The sequence below is a fragment of the Melanostigma gelatinosum genome (genome assembly GCF_949748355.1).
Source record: "Melanostigma gelatinosum genome assembly, chromosome: 19".
Lineage (NCBI taxonomy): Eukaryota > Metazoa > Chordata > Actinopteri > Perciformes > Zoarcidae > Melanostigma > Melanostigma gelatinosum.
The window spans coordinates 16811637-16836290 of NC_136652.1; the positions used below are offsets into that span (position 1 = coordinate 16811637).

Genomic DNA, 24654 nt, shown 5'->3' on the forward strand with positions numbered 1-24654 from the left:
TTTGTATTATATGAGTGTCACTACATGTTTTCAGAGGGGGAACAACACCTCTCAATGAGTTATTGATGAGTGGGGTATGGTTTGACATCTTTGTTCTTTATTCAATAGATCATTCATGATTAAAATTCATAACCCAGAACCAACCAACCCAACCCTGAAAGAACATTGCACTGGTGTCCCCCCGTAAAGTACTCATGTTGGGGGTTTTGTGGGACCTCTCAGCTAGAATTTCCTCTCTTTACACCCAAAAATGATTGAACAAGGTGCTCACAATTGAAAGAGGTGGCTATTATAAAGTCCTTTGTTATTCTTAACTAAGTCATCAAGTATGTTTCGCCTAGCATCATATTCATTTGACTGGTTTAATCGAGCTCAAAAAGCCATTCGCACCATTATTCACACTTGAAAATTGTTTTATTTGTGAGCTTTAAAAGCTCTTGCTCCTGCTCATCTGTAAAACCACAGAAACAAAATTACACTGTGGTATCTTCATTGCCACCTCTGGGGGTCAGTAGCGCCCAGGAACAGCGCTGAAAAAGACGAAGAAGAAAAGGAAGGCAACATTGCGCATGCGTACACCACGTACACCGATGATCAAGAGCTGTCTTGGCTGGATGCTAGCTGGCTAGCTAACGGTCTGTCAAGTCGCACACATTGGGCTAGAAGGGGGAAGAAGCGCAGCGGTGGAGAAGAAGAAGGGCGACTCAAGCGCCGCTACGAAATGGCCGGGCAGCAGTTCCAGTACGATGACAGCGGCAATACCTTTTTCTACTTCCTCACGTCCTTCGTCGGTCTTATTGTGATCCCGGCTACATATTACCTCTGGCCCCGGGATCAGAATGCTGGTAAGGCCCGAGATGTCTGGCTCAGTGCTAACTCAGCTAACTCATTAGCAGAGCTAGTGTAACGTGCAGTTAGCTTGTAAAGGCTCACCAACTGGCACTCTTGTTAATCTGGCTAGCTTGCTACTCGATGCGGAGAGGCTGTGTGACCTAACCCGACGTGTCATTAACTTGTAAATGTAAGCTAGCAGACGCTACAAAGATGATGCCCACGTCTCTTTCACTGTTCAGAGTTAAGTACAAGTGTTAACTCTGTTTACCTCCACCAGCTGTAATGTTTCCAATCACCGTCAATTTGTCTTAACCTCACATTTGTAACGTCAGCCTTCTCCGGTGGATAAAAACGAGTTAAGTGCTAGCTTAGTTATGCGAGAGCTTCAACCCCCAAAAACCAGCGTCACTCTCTCTGTTCTCAAGCTTGTAGCTTTATTGACTTTATCCTGATACACTCTTATCTCAGCTACGTTACAGATATCTGTTTGTCAACAGCAGAGCATATCTAACATGGGTTATGTAACCAATGCGAGCACGCTTTACTCAGCTGGTCTACTGGGAATAGTTGGATGACAAGTCGCCATTGATTTTGTTCATATACGATTTAATATTGCATTATAAATCAGGTTAGTTAACACCATGGCGTTAACAGATACGATATTAATACATCTGCCTGCTTGGCTAACATATCCACAATAATGATATATTCTCAGTGAGAATGTCACTCACCCATGTTTTACATTCTTAATTTCAAGCACCAGTAATCCTCACCAAATTACCGGTGCTTGATTGAGGTGATTGTGACCGGTATGATGCTACTAGTGTGTCTGTAATCTCTCTCTCTCTCTCTCTCTCTCTCTCTCTGTCTCTCTGTCTCTCTCTCTGTCTCTCTGTCTCTCGCTCTCTCTGTCCATCCTCTTTCCAGAACAACTGCGTCTGAAGAGCCTGAGGAGGGTACATGGCCGCTGTCTGTGGTACCGGCTCAGGCTGATGAAGTCGCAGCAGAGCATCGTCCCAACACTAAAGTGAGTCACATTATATGTGAAGGGTGGATTAATACGGTCTTCATCATGACAGCTGGCCCGAGACGTCTTGAGTTGGTTGTTCTTTTGAATTATTCACTGTTGGTAGTTATTTATGGGACTATGTTACACCTAATCCGAGTGCAGCTTCAGTCTCATTCAAACGTCTTGACGTATGATTGTCCATAATTTACCCGGCACTTTAATAACCGGTTTGCTCCATTCTCCTTTATTGTCGAATGTCACATCGCCTCTGTTGTTTGGGCGTCACTCGTCCTTCCATCCGGAGCTCTTCCTGATGTCTTACTGGTTCTTACTGGTGTGTGTCTGCAGCTGGACAGAGATCTTATTACTGTTGTGTGTGTGAAGAGGCAAAAGGACCACGCTGTCCACAGCGTAGGCAGACTCGAGCTTATATGCGTGTGTGGAAGTGCTCGTGTTTGGCACAAGTTGGGCTGATGTTGTTTTTTGTGTGTAAACCTCTACGTGAGTGTAAACACCGCGTTGCACTGTTTAGCATTTCTCTTCACACAAACATGCTTTCTCAGTGGTGTTTACTCAGTCCGTGTGTGTGTGTCTGTGGGTTGATGGAAAGATGGGTTTTCAAGTGAGGTTCAGCGTCTCTGGAGCGTCCAGCATGTACATCAGTATATAAGTGGAATGAATCAGCCTCTCTGTGTCTGTTTTCCCCCTTTTTCTCCACTGTATCATAACGCTGGTGTTTATTACAGGAATCCATCATGTATCTTTTTATTGTTTCTGTTTTTGAGCCACCCAGACAACTCGGGCCAGTGGAGCGGTTGTCATAGCAACAGATGCTGCAGAGTTAGACCGTTGGGTTTTTGCCATTGTCATGGAAACAAGTTAAACTTCAATGCATAACCAAACAACAATGTCAGAACATGTCCCGCCCCCTCTCTCTGCTTGTATACAGTAGTCTAATGTTCGTAGCTTTACTTCCTGAAAGCTCGATGACATCGCAGATTGCTTCTGCTTCCCTGTCTTAACTCCAAACAGTAAAAATGAGACGGGCCTGATGTTTTCCTCGAGGGAGCGCAGACGTGTGTGTGAGACATACTTTACTTTGTGTGTGTTGCCATTTTCAGGAAAGCGGCCTTGTTGTTTGGCTGGGCTGTGTTCCTGCTGCTAGCCTACAAGGTGTCCAAGCTGGACAGAGAGTACCAGGAGTACAATCCATATGAAGTCCTCAACTTGGACCCGGTACACACCCTCAAACACACCCTCACACACACATACATAAAGTCTTCTGTATTCTACAAAGCCTCTAAAGTCCCCAAAGACACGTTTGATCTTGTGCGCACACGATATTAGACTCATAACTTCTGAAGATAAAACACGAGATAAAAATATCATCTTTCATCTCTTTTGAGGTACCGCTGTATTGTGTCTGTTACTCACACTGTATATATGTGGTGTGGTAATGAATTGTAAGTGTTGTTCTGTCTCCAGGGTGCATCGCTGTCAGAAATCAAGAAGCAATACCGTGTGCTGTCCCTAAAGTACCATCCTGACAAAGGTGGTGATGAGTCCACGTTCATGAGGATTGCCAAAGCCTATGCTGCGTAAGTGTCCTTTAGGTCCTCACTTTGTATGCCAGACAGCAAGAATGCTGCTCTTTTTTTAATCTTTATTTAATCCGTCACATTGAGATTAAGATGTCTTTTCCAAGAGAGAGAGTACAATCAGCAAAATGGAAACTAAACGAAAATAAACAGGAATTAAAAACAATTACAAAAATCATAATTATGTCCTGTGGTTGAGAGAGGTAATGTGAGGTAATTTTGAAGAGTTTTCGAATGAATATTTGCATAATCACACGTGTTTATCAATTGAAAGGCCAGAATTTTGAGGTAATTGAGTAATTTACTTTTTCCGCAGTCTGACCAATGAACAGTCTCGACAGAATTGGGAACAATACGGTAACCCAGATGGTCCAGGAGGTGAGTGAAGCCGCCCATTGTTATCAGTTTAGATGACATAATTGTGTATCACGCTATCTTTATAGCAGCAGGAGATTTTGCCTCTCATGTTCGTCTCTTTTTTTCAGCAACCAGCTTCGGTATCGCCCTGCCGGCCTGGATTGTTGACCAGAAGAACTCAATGCTGGTATATTCTTGTTGAATCTGTCATTTTAATAGATAAACCTAACTTGATTTGCTTGAAATGTTTTGTATCGTACTAGCAGAGAGCCACTGTCATCAATAAATAATTATATTTTGCTTTCTCCTGTAGGTGCTGTTGGTATATGGACTAGCCTTTATGGTCATCCTTCCTGTGGTTGTGGTAAGTCGTGTGCAATAGATGGTATCAAACAGTTGCCCTCTCTTCTTCTTATATTCCGTATTTCTCACCTTTACTCTTTATTCCTTTCTTTGTGCATCCATGTCGTAGGGCACATGGTGGTACCGCTCCATCCGATACAGCGGAGACCAGATTCTCATCAACACCACGCAGCTCTTCATGCATTTCATGTACAAGACGCCCAACATGAACATGAAGCGTGAGTCTCCCTTCTTCTCATAAGATATGAGACTTTGACCAGATGCACCCACAGTTAACAACCAGCAGGTTTCTTCTTTCATGAGTCTCCGTGTCCTGTCAGCTGTTTTTGACTCATTCTGATTTTCACCAATTCTTCCTTCCAGGGTTGGCAATGGTGTTGACAGCAGCGTTTGAGTTTGACCCTCGCAGCAATAAAGACGCCACCATACGACCGACGGACAATATCGAAGTGCCACAGGTGATAACAAACGTCAATGCTTGTGTATAGATGTGTGTGAGCAACTTCCTCGGGCTCGCAAATATTTGCATCCGTGTGAGGAATTCAAAGGGAAGAGTATGTGTGTCAATAAACAACCTCTCCTGTCTGTCTTGCAGTTGATCCGTGAGTTGGGAAATATCAACGTGAAGAAGAAGGAGCCTCCATTCTGCTATCCTTACAGTTTGAAGGCCAGAGTCTTGGTGCTTGCCCACCTGGCACGCATGGACGTATCCGAGGAGTTGGAGGAAGGTAGGACAAGCTGCTCTTAAGAGGGCCATGTCCGTTGGAACACTGCTTACTGATTTCCTAATGGCATGATACAACGTGTGATGCATGTATATTTGGGTTCCAGATCAGAGGTTTGTGGTGAGGAAGAGTCCAGCTCTGCTGCAGGAAATGATCAACGTGGGCTGTCAGCTTACCATGATGGCCAACAGCAGAGGAGGTACACACACGCGCACACACACACACATGCATACACACGTAAGTGCAGTTTAATGGGAGCAGAAGTTATCACTTTTAATAATATTCTCACAAGCTTCAACCCACATAAGAACGTCTTTGATAATTCGGCCCCTTGCCTCCAGGTTTCCATGCTCCTCGACTGGTCACCATAGAGAACTGTATGAAGCTGACCCAGATGATAGTGCAGGGTCTGCAGGAGTCAAGGTCACCGCTGTTACAGCTGCCCCACTTTGAGGAGGAGCACCTCCGCTACTGCGTCTCTAAGAAGGTAACTACAGAGTGTCTGCACACACAGAGAGAGACAAAGGTTTCGGTCGTGCAATGGGTCAATGTGTATTCTGCCTTCTCTTCTCTAGTATAAAGTTCGGAGCCTCCAGGACCTGGTGAGTCTCAAGGACTCCGACAGACGCAGCATGCTGCGTTTCTTGGGGGATGAGAAGTATGATGAGGTCATCGCTGTGCTGGGCAGCTTCCCTCACATCACCATGGACACCAAACTGCAGGGTCAGTCCGAACACTCCCGCTTACAAACAGACTCCCCGTTTGTCCACCAGCCGACCGGTGATACGTCTCCCGTAACCATCTTAGTCTTTTACACGACGACTGAAGACGTCACTGAAGTATAGAGAGAGGTGTATAACATGAAGGGTCTTTTGAGCAATGCTTTAGCAGGTACAGATCAAAGAAGTAGTGAAGTAGTTATGGGCCACACGATAAAGTATGAGCACAGTTTCTCTGGGAATTAAGTTTGAAAACGTGTGACGTAGTCCAGTCTACCCTAACTACTAATCAGTGAGATTTTAAATCATTTTCCACTAAAGTATTGTAGAACTACGCAGATTATTTTGGTTACTGAAACATGCGTTTCTTTTTTCTTTGCAGTCCTTGATGATGAAGACAGCAATAACATCACAGCAGGGTCTATTGTCACAGTAACTGTCACCCTAACAAGAAAACGGATGTCGGTAAGGATCTGTTTGCATTTGGTCAAACACTGACTTTATCCTACATGTGAAGGAGTCACGAGAAACCAACATCTGTGACTCCAATGGATTTGTTTTTAATGTTGCCTCGGAGGTGCAGTTCCATGGATGACCACTAGAGTGTCCTGTGGACTGGAAGCATTGTGGAAAAGCATGAATTAACTGGTGTGAACTGTGTGTAGGAGGTGTTTGAAAAGGAACAGGACTCCACACCGTGTCTAACAGAGGAGGCTGCCGCCGCTACAGAGGAAGCCGTAAGGAGAACACACACTCTGGCCCATTTAGACCACACCTTCTCTCTGTTTGGGTCCGATGATTAAAAGCTTAAAAGAAGTCGTGACGTGCGTACCTGACCTTGTTTTCTGTGTGTCACACAGGGAGAGTCGAGTAAAACCAAAACAAAAGTGTGGCAGAACAAGAATAAAGCTGCTAAAAAGACAGCCAAGTCAAAGAAGAAAAAATTAACCAAGAAGAAGGCCACTCCTGCACCTGCTAAAGCCAAGCAGGCCAATGGCAACGTGGCAGGAAATGTACGTGTCCAATTCCTGAACTATTCATTTTCATTTTAAAAACTATGCTGCATGCATCATAAAACCCTGTTGTCAATGTTGATGTCCCAGGAAGTCGCAGCAATAACAGCAGCAACAACAGCAGCAACAGCAACAACAGCAGCAGCACTAGTAGTGAAGGAGGAAGAGGAGGATGCCTCAGACAAAGGCAGCGAGTCGGACGAGGCCGAAGCCAACAAGGACTCTCCCAGCGAGAGAGACGAAGACAGCGACAAGCAGAGCGACACAGAGGTGGACGAGATGGCTGGCGACGATGAAGAGGTCAGAGAACTTCAGTGTCAGGGGGCCAGGCTTGAGCATGTGGTGAAAAGAACGAGTGTTGTGATGTGTGCTTGTACGTGTACCCGACCTAATCCGCCACTCTTCCCCGTCAGGAGTGGGAGGCGTTGCAGCAAAGCATCCAGCGGCGGGAGCGGGCTCTGCTGGAGACCAAGTCGAAGGTGACGCACCCCGTCTACAGCCTCTACTTCCCCGAGGAGAAGCACGAGTGGTGGTGGCTCTACATCGCCGACCGCCGGGATCAGACCCTCGTCTCCATGCCCTACCACGTGTGCACGTTAAAAGACACGGAAGAGGTGGGTGTGCCGTTTGAGTTTGGATAACACACAGGTGGCAAGCTAATGCCTTTACAGTAGGAGAATATCACATGCCATTTTAAGATGAGATGATCCTTTATTAGTCCCGCAGTGGGGACATTTACAGGATTACAGCAGCATAGTGGATAGTGCAAACAAGAGATCAAAACAAGTATTATAAATAAGTAATAAAACAGTCAAGAATATTAAATAAGTTTTAAGAAATCCACAATAACAAAAATATTATATATACCGGTACAGACAGAATAATTGTATCGCATATATATATATATATATATATACACATACATACACACACACGTACGTACGTACATACATACACACACACACACACACACACGTACGTACGTACGTACGTACGTTTTGCGTTTCTTCTGAATGAATCAGTTAAAGCATTAGTTGAGTATTGAAGTAGTATCATAGAAGTCATGGTTATGTAGTGTATTAAAATACATCAAGGCTGTATTGTGGCTTATGCTTTAATCCGTCTGGAGTAGAAGGTTCTTCATAAGTTAGTGTTTGTGTGTGTAGTCTCCTCACACATCCTGTTGCTAGGCAACCCTTTGCACTTTTGTCGTTATTGTTTCCTCAGGTGTGTGTGTAAGTGTTTATTTTTGCACCTCTGATCCTGGTGTTCTCCGGCAACAATGATCGGCGAGGTCGAGGCCTAACGGGGCCCCGTGTGAGTCTGCACGACCAGCTGTAAAGGAATGTAACGACGAGAGCTTCACTGTCCAGCAATCAATTAGTCCGTCACGGCAACACTTCCTGCTGTTGTTTGTGTCGTGCGGCTGTGTGTGTGACGAACGGGCAGGTTCTTTCTTCGGGGAGGACGCCGTATTCACGCTCATTCACCGCTCGCCCGCTGAATAATAATTAGCCTCATTGTGCTGATAATTAGATGTTTGCTATATGTAATCACAGCCTAGGGGACTGCTGGTCTAATATTTACAGTTGGGCCCCATCATCCGGTCATATTCATTTTATTCATTCAGAACCTTCTTAACAACAAGTCACCTTGTTTCTTTAAGCGGTGGCTATTTTAGTTTGACATCAGCAGTGACCATCGAGCACAACGCAGCGTCGCCACATGCTTTACTGTAACACGACACTTAGTGCATCGAGCAATCACTCACACAGTCACGTGACTGCACTTGGAGTGCTCCTGTGATTAGATTTGTGTGTGTGTGTCGTCCCCCAGGTGGAGCTGAAGTTTCCGGCCCCCTCCAAGACGGGCAACTACCAATATTCTATCATCCTTCGCTCTGATTCCTTCCTGGGACTGGACCAGATTAGACCACTCAAGGTGACAAGAATGTTGTTTGTGTGTGTGTGTGTGTGTGTGTGAGATTGCTTGGAGGAAGTCTGCTGAGACAATAGACCCCGCTGGCCGCAGCCAAAATGTACCAGCAGCTCACTGAACAATGGTGCTAATTGCTGCCATGGTGAGCTAAGGTGTGACTAAGGGGATTTGTTACAAGCCAAACAGAGCATGAATTGTGCTGTTATTTATTCATTCATTCATTCATTCCAACACCTGATAGACATTTACATACAGTGCTCTTATGATGTGATTGTTTCAGTGAATTTAACTAAAAAGGCTTTATCTTTAATGCAATTTGTAAGATTGTCCACAGTTCATACAGTGACGTCAAGACCACAACTCCAGGATATCACTAAGCTGCACCGTGCATTGTCCCATTGATTTACCAACATCATGACTGTGATGGAATGTAAAAGGCAGCAATGTATCAATGACCTATGTAATTCTGCTTCTGTAATGGTTAATGACTGGAGAGTGTGTGCCGCTGTAAATTGACAAAGTCTCGATCTTGTGCCGTCCTAGCTGGAGGTCCACGAGGCCAAGGCCATGCTGGACAACCACCCGCAGTGGGACATCCCCGACACGGAGGAGGAGGACGAGGAGCAGGAGGACAGCGATGGCATCGAGGAGAGTGAGGATGACGAAGAGGACAACGACTGAATGCATATATATGTATATATACGCACACACACACACGCACGCTCAGCCCCCTCCCCTCCCTCCCGATGGACTGGCCGCCCACCCACTCCTGACCCCACAAGAGCAGCGAACGAGCCCCCCCCCCCCCCACACACACACACACACAGAATCACTGGGGACAGTTTATACACACAGAGCCCTCCTTCTTCTCTTCTATTTTATCTTTACATGGGCCGTGACCCCGCCCCTCCCTCCCTCCCTCCCCCTCCCCCCCTTTTCTACAGAGACTTGTTCATTAACTTTCCGTTGCTGGCGGAAGAGAATTCTGTGAATACTTACCCAGGCCCGTGTGTGTGCACGTGAGAGTGGATGGTGTGTGTGTTTGTAACCCTGTATGTGTTTGTAAAGGAATGAAAGATTGACACACTGTGGACTGGAGGACCTATTATCTGGGCTCTTTTTCTCCTTGGAGTGGGAGATGTACAACAGCTAATTCCATTTGCAAACTTAACAAAAACCCATGACCTCCGTATGGACTTCATGGCTCTCGCTCCTAATTTAAAGAATAACTCGGCGCCAATGTTTTCCACACCAATGATACTTTCTATTGTACAATTTAAAAACTGCAGAAGTGTGAGCTTTGGCCCTATTTGTCGGGGATCACGTCAACCATTGGGATCCTTTCAGCGCACGGGAGCACAGTTCGGTCTCTTCAGGTTTTTTTTTATTGTTTACTTTCTGCTGTCAAACCAGCAGGTCACGTGTATGTACTTGTACTCACTGTATGTTTAAGGAGAAGTCTCCAGATAGGCGCTGATCTCCACTCGGTTCCGTTGATCATGCTCGTTCGTTCCCTGTGATCCGTGTTTTTCAGAAAGAGACACCTGGTGGTTGACAGCAGGTGATTCTGGAAATGAATTGATCTCAACTATAATGGAGGAAATGACATAACTCGCAGTTTTCCGATTTTTTTTAATTATAGAGTACTCTTCTTGTCCATATACTACATACATAAGTTACAATTGTAGCACATTCCAGTAGACTCATTGTCCGAAAAGGCCTTATAAATACAACTGAATTACCACAACATACAAGTCCTTGGGTGCTATGCACCAGTGGTTCTTGGGAGAGCAGAAGAAATTTTTTTTGTGTTTTTTGTACCAGTATTTTTTCTTTTATTTCAGTTTAGAGTTATTCTCTTTATAGTAAACTATCGCTCCACAGTCCTGGAATACATATCGCCGATCTTGCCGTGATAAAACCTCGAATGAGTCCAGTTTCGTCTGTCTTTTGAAGAGGATTGGCTGTCGTGCGTGACATGTGATCGGCCCTGTGTTAATGGATCGCTGACTCTGAAAAGAATCCACTTTCATTTCAGCTTTTTTTTGTTTTTGGTAAAACAAATGTAACACTGTCTTGTTTTGTTCCAATCGATATATATTTTTTCATCCATTATATTCCGGTGCAAAAAGAAAATCTGAGCTTCCTTGTGCAGCTCTGGGGGCTCTCTCACTGTTTGTCTTCGACTTCATTCAGATTAGCGGTATGAATATCTGTGGACACGCTCTCCCGACACCACATACTCACAAAAAACACATGCGCTCACTATACACCCTCCTGTAATTGCGTTCAAAGCAGGTAATATTGTACTCTTTGAGTATTTATCGCTCTGCAATAGAATGTAGCATCAGTGATATTTTTTCGCTGTGTGGAAGAAGAAAGAAAACAAAAAAAGAAACTGCAATGAGGTTAAATACGACACCATCTCTCCCATGGCAGACCTTGTCCAGGCGACCGGCCAGCAGGCCGCCTCAGTTTGGACAAAACTACCCAATGACTATATCTGCCACTTTTGTTTACAAAGGAACTGTCATTGTAAATGGAAAAAAAGTATATTATTTGTATTTAAAATCATTTCAAATAAAAACTTTTATTAAATGAGATGGTGTCATTATTTCCCCCGTATAGGTAGCGTATTAGACGTCATGGTGACATCCAGAGAGGATGCCTGTCACGTATTATTTCTGGGTAATTGAATTAATTTCACACCTGTTTGAGAACTTAATCATGTAGGTGTGCCACTGTTGTTCCCCTGTCTTTTAGAAGGATGCTGTCAAACTATTCTTTGCATATGTTATTATATTATATGTATTCTACTGTATTGTGCTCAGGTGGTGCATACTCCTGTGTAAGTATAGGGGCCCAATGGCCATGCAGACTAGTTTCCTCTTCAGGTGTGTTTTGCAAATTTGGGGTCAGTTTCTCAAGACAACATCACGATTAGACCACAATCCTCCCAAGATATCTTAATGGTGACACAAGAGGCTGAATCAAATACAAAATAATATGTGCAGGCTCACAGAAGGTAATATAACAGTAAACATATCTAATATAAATTGCTTTAACTCAAACACTCTATCAAGGAGTGTTTCTGGTTTTGTCGGAAGGGGGCTGAACCTCTTCAGTTGGAGTGCTCCTGTGCCGTCGCTCCCTCCCTGTCTGAACCAGGGCAGGTAAATGAGGAACAGCCATTAAAGCTACATAGGGAAATCCTCCTCACCGACAGCACCGGGAACGAATCAGTCACGCAACCCCGTACCCCCCTTTAAGCTTGCACCCTCGAGGACCTTACAACTCCTGCCAAAAGAAATCCGTCGGGAAGGTCGAGCCGCGGACTCCGGACCAGCCCGCCGGTGCTCGCTCGCTGGCTTCCCGCGCCGCAACTGCAGGGGTGGAACCCGGACCGACCCATGCCGAGAGTTCACCGGTGCTCCCGCCGCTCGTGCTGCTCCATGCACCAGCTCAGCGTCTGCACGCGCACGGCCGGCCGTGGAGAAATGGAATACCCGCCCCGTTGAATCGACCCGTCGAGATATAGGTAACGACCCACAGAATCGAAAAAACCGAACTTTCAGGCATCTCTTCGCCTCACATTACCGGACACGCATGTGATCGCAGACTATTGATATAAGACCGCATTGTCGAAGTCTCACCGACAACGAGGTCACCCCAAACTCACCTCAGTCCCTGCAGAAGTCTGTAGAGATAAATATAGAGATGCCATCTGCTGCCTGCTGATGTCATGATGCTACTTCACACTTCAAACATAATACAGCGATTTATATTAGAAATGATAAGATACTGAACTCATCTTTGATTTCACATGCACTATGTGCACGATGTGATATTGTTGGGGATCTTTTGTTTTCCTTGTCGTCATCCCCACATTCATTATTTTCTCACGACACACCCAAAAAGTTAATTCCAGTGCGGCATGCCTTTTGATAAATTCCCATTTGCCCGAAGCAGGTTATGCATACAAGTGCTTTAAAAAAGAAAACTGATTGCAGTGCTCTGCTCACATTGTATGATCCTGACAGTTAACCCCCCCCCCCCCCCCCTCACTCAAACCAGGCACAATTAGCTTGAAGCCTCAATGCAAACATGCAGGGTTAGTTTGCGTGCCAGTATGCAAATAGTAAAGAAGACTGCAGCAGCTCTTCTTTCTTCTCAGCAGGAACGTGTGCTTTGGGGTTTGAAGCCTGGCCATCTTAAAAAATACAAGTTTAATAAATGATTGGACTTTGCAGAAGGACTCCATTCACACACAAAGAAGTAGTGCATGCACACATCATGCACACTGTTGCACATTTGGTGTGATTTCTTTTTTTTGTGATCCATTGTCGCATTTCCAGGTATGAAGACATACTGGGTGGAGGCATGAGATTAAAGTTATATCACGGAGGAAGTTTGTAATCCTTTTTTTCAGCAATACCAAGTCCACTCTGTGCTGTGTTTTTGTTTCAGATTGTGCCGCACACGTCTGCAGCTGTGGGGTCCAACTGAATCTACTGAATTAATTGCTTATTTCTAATGCACTTCTGTAGACTGTTGCAAAACACAATGGCAGAGAAGCTTACAGATGTTGCACAGTTTAGTTTTGAGCCTTTGTTCCTCTTTGCAAGGCAGTGTTGGAGAGAGCTTTTTCAATAAAGAAAAGACGGTCAGCACTGAATTGCAGAGGGAAATATATTGGGTGGCACCATTATTGGTCCTTTCACAGTGCCTGGATGAATCGAAGCAAAGAGGCTTTCACACCTAACACACATTCATAGCATTGTGCAGGAGAAAGCAGATACACTCTCACAAACAGCTGCGTGATTTGGTTGATTTTCTGCAGGTATTGTGTGCCCAGGATTCCGCTTTCTGACCTCCGCAAATAAATTGTTCAAAGAGTACAGCATTGATTGGCGGACAGGAGGTGGCATTTCGTCTGCAGTTATCTGACTGCAATTTCATTCAGTGTTTTTTAACACACAAAATCCATAAATTCACTGCCTGCAGCTTCCTAAAATGGAAGCATTTGTTGTTGTTTTTTCAGTCAGCTATGTTTATGAATTTAATATCTTTGGGTTTTGAACTGAAGATCGGACAAAACACAAATTGAAGCTTATTAATGATTTATTTAACAACTGTACACTATGATCATATCAGGGCTTAATTGGCAAAATAATCACATTGTGGATGCTAGATTTGAGAATGTGCACTTTTGACTTGTTTATTCCACATTCTGATTCAAATGAGGCTCTTCATCAGCTTGTAGACATAAAAATGTAGACCTGGAAATCATCAGTAAATCTATTCAATTTACAAATCAGACGTTATTGTCATTGGCTTTTGCACTTTGCAAAAGAATATTCACTTTGTTGCTGAGCCCAAAGCCCACTAAGACTTGTACCTTAATCCACAGCTTATGGGAATGATCAGCAGCTCTCTCGCGCTCGCTCTCTCTCTATGTGTGTGTGTGTGTGTGTCCATTCATTTTTGATTTTGTTAAAGAAATCTCTCCAACAGCTACACTCCTGGCGGAGCTCCGAGCCACAAGTGTTTTTTGGCAGCGTGGCAAGATAAAGTAGTTTTCTGCTCTCATTGGACTCAGAGCCTTTAGGTAGCAACGGAAGCATTCCCCTGTGTGTGTGTGTGTGTGTGTGTGTGTGTGTGTGTGTGTGTGTGTGTGTGTGTGTGTGTGTGTGTGTGTGAAGAACCATTTTCTTTCATGTTTTTTAAGATGGCTGTTTGATGTTTCAGATTTTTATTTGGCAAATATGAAATATTGGGGTTGAGGGCAGAGTTTTTTCATCTCCGACCTGATGGAAGCTGACAGTTTAGCCCTGAAGAACGTTTTGTGTTCTTTTGTTTCCCACTGCACGTCCGTTTCTCATATTTCTCCTTTGATTTGTATTCATTTAAACTTACAATGGATGGAGGGATTTTTGGTGTCGGGGCTTTGTTGATGTGGTAAAGAAACTGTTGGAATATTTTGCCCTTTTCAGCATGTTAGCATTGTCATTGTGAGCGTGTTAGCATGCTGATGTTAGCATTTATTAAACTACTTATACTGTGCTCTTTGTATACCTACTTTTTGTGATGAGACAGAATGCTTCAGAAGTCATGTTGTCTGATGGTGCAACCCAACATCTTACCTCTAAGTATAAGAGAGGCTATACAGTTGCACACATTAACTGCGCTTAGCCTGGTGGTAAATAAAGCCCTGTATCCTCTCCAGCTTTAAATACTGCAGGACTAAGACAATAAGATCTGCTTGCAGAGTATGGTAATGGCTGATAATGTGAACGTTTCCATCAGCTTTCAAAAGTCTCGCAGCTTTCCTCTTACTGCTCTTCCCCTGCCTTTGTTCCATCCAATACAGAGGAGACTGAAAGCTTACTTAGTTAACGTTAATCAGTAAATCCAGCACCCCGGAGGCCAAATTGCATCCACTTTACGCCACAATAGACACATTGTCTCCAATACTTTTGTCATTATCAAAGTCATATTCTCCCATTAGCCACCAGTTTATTTCTTTGACCTCTGGACTCTTGACACCGGTATAATTACACCCCCCCCCCCCCCCCCTCCCACCGTTTCTTTTTTTCTCCTTTAACGCGCTTTTCTCTCCCCCTGACTCTTCACTTCCATCTCCATCTTTCCTTCAGGCTGCCTACTGTTTGCCTTTTCAACTCTCATTGTTGTGGATTGAAAGGTCTGAAATGAAATGATCGACGGCAGGTTCTCGGAAGCGGAATATTGAAGCACATTTTCATGAGCAAAGGGTGATTAGTAGAATGTCAGATTGATAGAATATGAACTGTGAATACATTCACATTTGACAGTCGGCCTACGGACCATTCCCACGTTTGATGCATATTGTTGTTTTTGACAGTTTTCTCTCTCTCTCGCTCCAGTGTGATGTATCTCACCTTCCCCTGGCGGGCTGCGAGGGCATGAGGCGGGATTTCAACCCTGACACTTACCTGGAACTGGCCCCTCCTCCTCCTAGTCCTGTGGCCTGGCTGCCTGGCGTCCTCAGCAAGGGTGTACGCCTTCGTCTGCGCTTGGATCGACGTGACAACCGTGGGCGGGGCTGCTGGCAGCTGGTGGACTTGGAGGCGGAGCCAGAGCCAGTTGGGCGGAGGCTGAGGAGCCGGGGCCCCGACACCTGCGCTCAAAGTAAGAGTTGGTTCTTATAAAGGGATTCTCAGCACTTTATTTTGAAGAGGTGATTTTGCCAGACTGCTGGTAGAGGTGTAAGAAATATAAAATAAGACAAATACTACTTATCTAAGCTAGAGGTATGTAAGAGTTATTAGTAAAACATACTCATTATGGTGGCCAAATGTCACATTTTTTATTTTATGGCTGGATTGTTATTATTAATGCAAGTATGTTGAATTTGGATTTTTATGAAAAACAATGCCTCATATTTGTAAGGTTTTCTTATATGTTGTATATGAAATACAAATCTGTAACTACAGCTGAAAAATGCAGTGGAGTAAATAGTACAGATATACCTGACTAAATGTACTTTCCACCACTCTTGAACATCATTAAATTGAAATAGAGCCACTCAAGGAGTCGTTTTCAGACGTGTGCAGTCTAGACGTGTGTGTGTGTGTGTGTGTGTGTGTGTGTGTGTGTGCGTGTGTGCAAAGAGGGCATTTAAATATTTCTGGATATGATTCATTCAATTCTCTCATCCCCCTCCCACCAATAGCTGATGAAAAGTGCAATACTCTCCACCTTCCCTTTCTTCTGGAGAGTGTTATGTTATGAAGGAGCTCAGTGGAGATAAGGAGGGGCAGTGTGTGTGTGTGTGTGTGTGTGTGTGTGTGTGTGTGTGCGTGTGCATGCATGTGTGTTTGGGTACCTTATTTAATACACACATTGTTGTTTATGCATTTATTTATTCCCACTTTATCACATGACTTTGGTGCAGGATCCGCTTTCACCATCTGTTACCATGGCGACACCCTGTCTGAGCTGTAAATTAATTCATGGGGTTTGTTACATTGATTAGAGAGCGCACACACACACACACACACACACTAATCTATTCCAAACAACCAGGCGAGGCTCGTTTCTAGTTTAAATGCAATTATTCTATGCATGCATTTTGGTGTGTGTGTGTGTGTGTGTGACAGTGTTTAGACTGTTTGTTTATATCCGTGTAGGTGTGCAGGTTAGTGAAGCATTAGCATAATTCACTTCATTGCAGTTTCCCCTCTGCATAAGTGAAAACAGATACAAATCTCTGTCCCCTGAAGCTGGTGATTACATTATGTTAATCATTGCTGATCATTGCTGCCTTACTGCGGCGATAACGGTCGGCTCCAACAGCTTTCCAATGCCGTCCTCTGACAGTCAAAAAAAAGGAGACAATATCCCTTAGTCGGAAAATTAAATTGGGCGTAGGGGTTCACCGGTCTCTTAATTGCTTAATTAGCCATAAACAAATGATGCTGCGGTCCCAAATGTACCGCGTTTGGATGCAGCGGTGCAAATCTTTCCCCTCGCCTGCAAAAATTGGTGTTGCTGCCTCATATTGTCAGCCAGTGTTAATGGGCACCCCCCCCCCTCCTCACATCCAATTCTTTTAAAGTAAAAGATGATTATCTGTTCTCTCTCCGTCTGTCTCTGTCTGTAATGTGATGCGCTGTAATGAGACAGGACTGATTGAGGAGGGACATCAGGATTAATCTTCCTGTGTAATTACTTATATGATTTATGGGTCCCTTCCTTCACACACACCCACGGGCCTCCTCCCATCATGGTCACTGTGTTCCAGCACTATCACAGCCCTATTGTTCTGACCTTGCTGTTTATTTTCCCCTTTTTTTATTATCATGTGCTTCAAGTAATGAAATCCTGCAATTTGTCTGGCCTGTCACGTTCAGTGTTAACACAGCTCGTGAGCGGCCCCTTTACAGCAGGCTCCTGACACGTCTTTTTACACGCCAGCAGCGGCTCCGCTTGCGAGCGAGCGAGGCCAAGCCGGCGTTTGATCCTCCCTCTGGAAGGTTAACCTGATTTTCATCGAGCATTAAAAACCCACCAGCGTGGCTTCTCTGACCGCGGACGGGAATCGGCGTACAGCAGCCTGAGCGTAGCTAATCGATACGTTGTGTTGAAGGGGAAACACCTGAGTTGTACTCCAGACTTGTAGACAGTGAGAGCAAATAGGCTCTCTGGAGCCTGCTTTTTCTTTTAATACCTGCACCTCAGTGGGTATAAAACTTGCCTTTGGCTGGTCGTTTTTCTGTCCATGTGTCGATTCTTTATTATAGATAAAAACAAAAGCATGGTACATGCCGCAAAGACACAAAGGCAGAGGAAGTCTATAAATAAAAGGAAGGCGGTGAGCTTTGAGAGCAATATGATCGTTCATCACAAACAAAAGCAGCAGAGTAATCCTGAAGGGCTTCTGCGAGAGCCTTTTGATGTTTACTGAGAGAATGATCTCTTCACCTGGAAGTCAAGACTGTGTTAGAAAAGTTCAAGCAACGTAAGAGTGATTAAAAGATATACTTCATTCGGATTTAAAAAAAATAAAAAAATGTTTCCTGTGCAGAAATTTTTATTTCTTCAGAGACAATTTGAGGACGGATTACAGTTTGTAACCCGGGCGCTTGTAGCACAAAACACTGCACAGCGTGCAACCCTTGTCACCCGCTCTGAGCTTTTTTTGAAGACGGAAAAGAAAAACCCTGAGCTGTGGCAACTGTAATTACATTACAGTCCCCCACACACACACACACACACACAGACATCGTTTTGAGCTCAGCACGTCTGCCGGCTGCCGCGGGATGTTAGAGGCGTGTTGCTATGACGACTGAAAGGGGACACAGAGGAAGGGGGTTCGGGTAGAAGGGGAGGAGGGGGTTGTTTCGGAGGAAGGTGGTTGGGGATTGAGAGAGAGAGAGAGAGAGAGAGAGAGGGTTGCCGGCGTCTTGACAGTGTGTAGAGAACAGTAGAGGCAGGCTGTCGGAGAGCCATCAGGGGATTATTCAGAGACCTGCTGCTGGAGCGGAGCATCACGCAGACAGTGAATACCAGACGGCTGAGTGCATGGTAGGCAAACCCTCAGAATAATCATTTTGTGCTCATTTTGAAGATTTTCTTTTTTTCCTGATTTGTGTCTGAGAGGCATCATGCATATTCACATGCTGTCTCTGTTCCTGTTTTTCCTCTTCTTGCAATGACACATTCTTTGTCATCACCCCAAAAAAGAGGATTTTGTTCTCTAACGGTTGCCAGTCTCGCTGCACTGAATTCAAGCCAGTTCTGTATCACATCATTCAAGCTCTCGGACATGAAATATTAATAGGTGTACGACAGCATGGCAGCTAATTACTACTAATTAGTATCAGCCTCCGTAAAAAGCGCAATCAGCACAGAGCACCTTAGCTTCAGATTGAAAGGCCATTTCAGGTAAGAGATTGTGTTGCATGAATGAAATGACGGCGAAGGGATGTATTGTGAAAGTCATGGCCATGTGGAACAGAGACAAACACTTGAAACACTGCTGTGTGTGTGTGTGTGTGTGTGTGTGTGTGTGAGAGAATGTGCACTTTGATTGATTGTTTGATCATGTGGGTGTTGTAGGCTTATGTGCTTTGCTTTCACTTCCTCTGTGTGTGTGTGTGTGTGTGTGTGTGTGTGTGTGTGTATGTGTGTGTTTTTGTCTCTGTGCAGTAATGATATTTATTGCACTCTTTGCAGTTGGAGAGGGGGAGGGGTGTGATGGAGTACAAAGCTGTATGTGGCTTTGTTTCTACTATTTCCTATAGTTTGTGTGTGTGTGTGTGTGCAGCGGCTAGTCTCGCATGTACATGACAAGTTTCCTCTTCAGTTCGGAGCTGAGGCAGCGGTGCGTGCAGTTTTAAGCTGCCACTTCCTGTTGCTTTGAAATTACCTCGACTGATCTCTCTGTCTCCCTCAGGTCTGATGAGTGCCTTGTCTGTCGGCTCAGAGATGCAGACTCCCGCTCTCGGCCCCCAGTTCACAGCGGGGCCCCAGGGCAAGGTACCTGGCAGGAAGAGAGGGCGGCCTCCTATCCGTAAGCTGGAGTTCCAGAGTCACTACGTTGAGCCTCTGTCGCCTCTCAAGGTCCCGAAGAAGAGAGGCAGGAAACCTGGCTTTAAGGTCAGTCACTCATCCTTTTTAACTGTAGTCACACACACACGATGCTGCATTTTAAAGATAACTTGTTACGCCTCATCTTCCGTGCCTTTAGCTGGTGCTTTGTTAGGTTTGTTGTCATGATACCACAAACATCACATACACGCACGTAGAACAGGAGATAAACAAATGAGGGACCTGCTCATCAAAACACTGCTCCATAGTGCTGCTAGTGGTCAGAAACTCAACTAAGTACCTTTATTTACTGCTGCCATTGACACTGTCGCCTGTATGAAGTTTAGTGTATACTTTTGTCATTAATATTGGTATTGATAATGGTACTGGTATTGTTAAAGGTAGTTTTAGCAGTATTTCTCTAGATTCTTTTTTTGACATTTTGCCTTCACTTATCCTACAGTGTTGAAATCGACATTAATCATGGGGAGGGAACGGGCACGACATGAGTCATGTGTAATGAGAATACACTGGAGAGACCTCATTGATTTGTTTACGTGTGTGTGTTTGTGTGCCTGTGTGTGTGTGTGTGTGCAGCTGAAGCCCAGGATGGTGATGTCTCCACTAGCTAACTCTCCTCCCAGCAGCACACCAGGACCCGAGATGGGCTCCATCCCACAGGATGCTGCTATTGTCCCCCACTCTGCCACACCACAAGTCCTAACAGGTAGCACCGCACACAGACTCCTGTCTTAACCTTTACAAGCGTGTCTGTCCAGTAACGTGCTGTTGAATGATAACAGGCCTGTACAGAGTGAAATCCAAGTCAGGATATTAAATGGTGAGAATTAGAGAAGCAAGGTTTCTGTTCTTTCTATTTAAAACGTCCAATGAGGTTTCTTTTTAAAAGCCTTGAGACCTGGAGCCAGTCAGTATGAGGAAGCGGATCCTGCCATTTTTACACTTTGTGTGTGACTTTGTGGTTTGAAATGCGCCCTCTCTTCCTCTTTCTTATCTTTTCCATCGGTTGGCTGTACCCCGCTCTGACTGTGACTTAAATTCAGTTCTGAAATACACACTTGTCAGCGTGGTGCCTTTGTTGTTTGCTCTCTAAAATACACAGATGACTTGTTCTCTGTGTCGAGATATGTTTTCAGATGTAAAACATGACTTTGCTGTGCATGTCTGCATGTTGAAACAGAAACAGTCTATGGGTGAGTGTGTTTACATGCCCTAAAATGAGAAATACACGCCTTCACGCTTAACCCAAACATGTTATTTCTCATTCCTTTTCAATCTTCTCGTCTAGCTTTCCTTTTCTTTCTTTGGCTCTGGAGAAAATCAGCCTTTTTTTTTTTATTCTTCCACAAAAGAAAATATGTTTCACACAGCCAATCTTTCTGTCTCGCTTTCATTTGTTCTCTCTCTCTCTCTCTCTCTCTCTCTTTCTCTCCCCTCCGTCTGTCCTGCTCTGAATAAGCAAATATTTAAAGATTGTCTTTGGTGTATTTGAGGTGGGAATGGGAATCTCATGTGTCAAGGATCAGCGGTTTGCTCTTTGTTCTTGCAAATGGTGAAAAGCGCTTGATGTCAGACTGTAGACATTCAAAAGTGAAGTGCACACGCACACACACACACACACACACACACACACACACACACACACACACACACACACACACACATTACAAACCAGTGTGCTCCCCGTGGTGCCATCCAAACAGATATGTAAATCATTTATCTTGTGAAATGGAGAAGCATTTCAAAAATACTCCCTGTATTGTAGGGATATGTTTTAGCATACCGTCTAAGCAGTGTAAACTTCCTATCAAATACTGATCATTTTGTCAATTATATACATTTTTTTAGTTAATGTATAAAAAATACATTATTTTGTCGTCTTTCATCATTTTTACATGGTTTATTTAAGAATATTTGAGGTTGTAAAGATATAAAAAACCTAATGTGCAAGGATAGAGATAGTGTTTATATAAAACAATTGAATACTTCTGTATCTCAAGTGTTAACACATTAAGCTTGTACTGTAGGACATGAGGGCAGTTCTGCAATGTGTGTGTGCGCCAAAGCGTTTGCCTCCAAACTCACATGCGCAGATCTTATCACATAATTGATTTTTCAGAATACAATGAAATACGTTTGACCTTTTGTGTGAGCACAAAGTAGAGGCCATTCACAATCATCTCCGTGGACTATTTCCATCTTCTAAATCTGTCATCAGGCGGGAATCCATAACCGCCCTGCCCTGGCATAACCAGCAGGCATCTACATTATTGACGAGCTGAAAAACGTTCAAAAGGGACCACAATCAGAGGAATTACTGACCTTTCAGCAGTTTCACATCGGTACGGTTGCAGGCTGAATGGGGCTTTGACACTGTGTTTATTTTACTCAGTAATTAAAGGACATGAAAGATGTGACTGCTGTTTAATGTACATAGGGCTGCAGATGCTATATTGGTCCGATAGAAATATTCAAATCCTTGACGTCGATATAAACAGACCGACGTTGCCTCGCTAAAAAGACATTTCCCAAATGGGCTTGGCTTGAGTGATGCCACTTCCTGTCGTTCGTCTTCCAGCGGAGACGTCAATGCCCGATGACTTCTTATGCGACCCACCAGTGGACTCCAAGCGCTACGCCGTTGACCCCAGCGACTCTGCCTTCAATGTCATGACATCCCAGTACCCGCCAAAGCGCTCCTATGGCTACCGCGGCAGCAGTTGCTCTACCCCAATGGGCTTGTGCAGACAAGCATCGAGCCCAGGAGGCTTCCAGGATGCAAACAGGACTGGTGAGGCTCTGCTGTGGCATTTTGCTGAGAAGTGTATTTCGCTTTTTTTTTACATATTTTAAACAGCTTTAAAGGTCCTGCACCCTCATTGTCAAACTGCACAGATGTTTTCACTTATTTGCCTGATTGGTGCTCCTTTCAATATAGTGTGCTAAAGTGCTTGATTGACATCTCTCTCTCTCTCTCTAGTTGCAGCTGTTAAAGCGGGATAACTTGCATATCCATCTTAGGCTCTTCCGACTAAAGCTGGAGCCAATCAGTCAGGTTCATTAAAAACACCTGTGTGCAGAACCTTTAATCTGGGAAACCCCGAATAATTACCTGCACTCTTAACTTCTGTATTGACCATGGACATTTTATAGACTACTAAACTATGATGTCTTTTTTGACGTACTATAGTATGACATTTTAATGATGTTTTATGGCATACTATATGATGACTTTAAATTATATTTTGATATTTCATTACTTTTTTATGGCATAATATACTTTGACATTTTTTGGGACATACTTTGTTATTAAAAAACATCATGGCATACTTTAATATGACATTTATGATGGCATACTATGTCATGGAATACAGAGGACTGGGCTATACTATATACAAAACAAAGTCCATAACATACTCGGACCTTTTATTTGGACATACCACAAAAATTGTCCTTTTTACACGAGTTTTCATACAAATTAAACATGGAAGACACAATGTGCTAATTCGTTTTCGAGATGCTGGGAGGTGCATTTTGTTCCCTTTAGACAAAGACAGGCTAGCTGTCTCCTCATGCTAAGCTAAGCTAACTGTCTCCAGGCTGTAGCTTCATACTTAAATGGTGAGAGTAACTTAACGATGAGAGAGTTGATCTTCTCATCTGACTCTCAGCAAGAAAGCGAACAAATGTATTTTTTCCAAAATGTCTAACACTTCTTTAAGTTGAAATTCAAAGCTGCAGACTTCATGTTTTGTCATGTTTTCTTGATTTGTTTGTTTGCTTCATTGGATCCCTAGCTTACAGTCCAATGCCAGACTCTGGAGAGTGCAAGCGTCCCGCTGGTAAGGACCCGTCCAGCTGGAATGTTGAGGAGGTTGTTTGGTTCATCAAAGACGCTGACCCCCAAGCCCTGGGACCCCACGCTGATGCATTCAGGAAGCATGTGAGTCCAGACTGCTCTATATTGTAGCCATTGGCTAAAGCTAAATATATTGCAACAGAGCTTGATCTTGATCTCAAACGAGCCTGAGCGCCAGTCACACGGCTCTGTGATTTGTTTCAGGAGATAGACGGAGACGCTCTGCTCTTGCTGAAAAGTGAGATGATGATGAAGTATCTGGGACTGAAGCTGGGACCTGCACTTAAACTCTGTTACCACATCGAGAGGCTTAAACAGAACCGGTTGTGATTTGCTGCAGAGGAGCCGAACCCTTGATCGCCTCTCACTGAAACTGCATCACTGCTAATTCTCTGAAACATTTCCAGCCATCAGCAATACATCATGAATGCCTTTTGGATGCTGATTTTGTTGACACATTGGACATGTTGACTGTACATATTGGGACTATTTGCAGCTGAAACACTTATTTCATTTTCATCATTGTTTACTGGGTATCTAAATGGCTTTAGATTGTAAATAGTTCAACTCCACGAAGATGGCAGCTACTGTCTATTGAAACGTGACCTGTCCACTCTTCAATCGTAATCATGGACACTGTACCAACACCTCTGAAGACCTACAGAGACGGGGAGCTTAACAAACATGTATGGTGCTTTACCTTGATATCATACTTCAACTTAAAGTCTTTGTGTCAAGGCCATTTTTGAAATAATAGTTTTGTTTGTTAGTTTTGTTGTAAATTGACGATAACGTTGACCCAGGCATCACTCCTGGACACAAGCTTTAACTTATTAACGATCGCTCAAACATTTGACTTATGTTGAAATACAGACGCATGAAAAACTGCATTACAGACAAGTGATGTGCGAAACAAGTGTCACAAAGGGATTTGCTAACATGATTTTTTTTTGTTACCACAGCACAGTACAACAGTGTCGCACCAATCAGAGGTGCGTATAATCATGCAGCGCTGATAAGGACAGGATGGAAAGGAGACAGAGATATACATTGTTTTTTTACCACATTCTGATGATCTGTACATCCTGTTCCATTGAAGTGCTGTGAGAGAAAGCAACTTGTAGCAAACTCATACAGTACCAACT

General features: G+C 44.0%; 2 protein-coding genes across 2 annotated transcripts in view; both read left to right on the top strand.

Annotated features, from left to right (window-relative positions):
* Window positions 1-606: 606 nt before the first annotated feature.
* sec63 (SEC63 homolog, protein translocation regulator) lies at window positions 607-11154 on the top strand. The gene is made up of 20 exons (XM_079291248.1): window positions 607-845; window positions 1762-1861; window positions 2965-3079; window positions 3329-3441; window positions 3758-3819; window positions 3927-3985; window positions 4112-4162; window positions 4271-4379; window positions 4525-4619; window positions 4757-4889; window positions 4993-5085; window positions 5228-5373; window positions 5462-5609; window positions 5988-6070; window positions 6271-6342; window positions 6466-6618; window positions 6709-6918; window positions 7032-7232; window positions 8455-8559; window positions 9100-11154. The coding sequence occupies exons 1-20, from the start codon at window positions 722-724 to the stop codon at window positions 9235-9237; spliced, it is 2310 nt and encodes a 769-aa protein (XP_079147374.1). The 5' UTR covers window positions 607-721; the 3' UTR covers window positions 9238-11154.
* Window positions 11155-15500: 4346 nt separating this feature from the next.
* The window catches only part of scml4 (Scm polycomb group protein like 4), a gene marked incomplete at its 5' end in the record, with an annotated part of 9920 nt that continues 766 nt past the window's right edge, over window positions 15501-24654 (top strand). Inside the window, 6 exons of the mRNA XM_079291209.1 lie at window positions 15501-15726; window positions 19496-19698; window positions 20227-20356; window positions 22229-22441; window positions 23448-23593; window positions 23714-24654. The exon at window positions 23714-24654 is cut by the window's right edge and continues 766 nt beyond it. Coding sequence (XP_079147335.1) covers window positions 15501-15726; window positions 19496-19698; window positions 20227-20356; window positions 22229-22441; window positions 23448-23593; window positions 23714-23839 — 1044 coding nt within the window. The 3' untranslated portion in view covers window positions 23840-24654. The remainder of the gene's footprint in view (window positions 15727-19495; window positions 19699-20226; window positions 20357-22228; window positions 22442-23447; window positions 23594-23713) is intronic.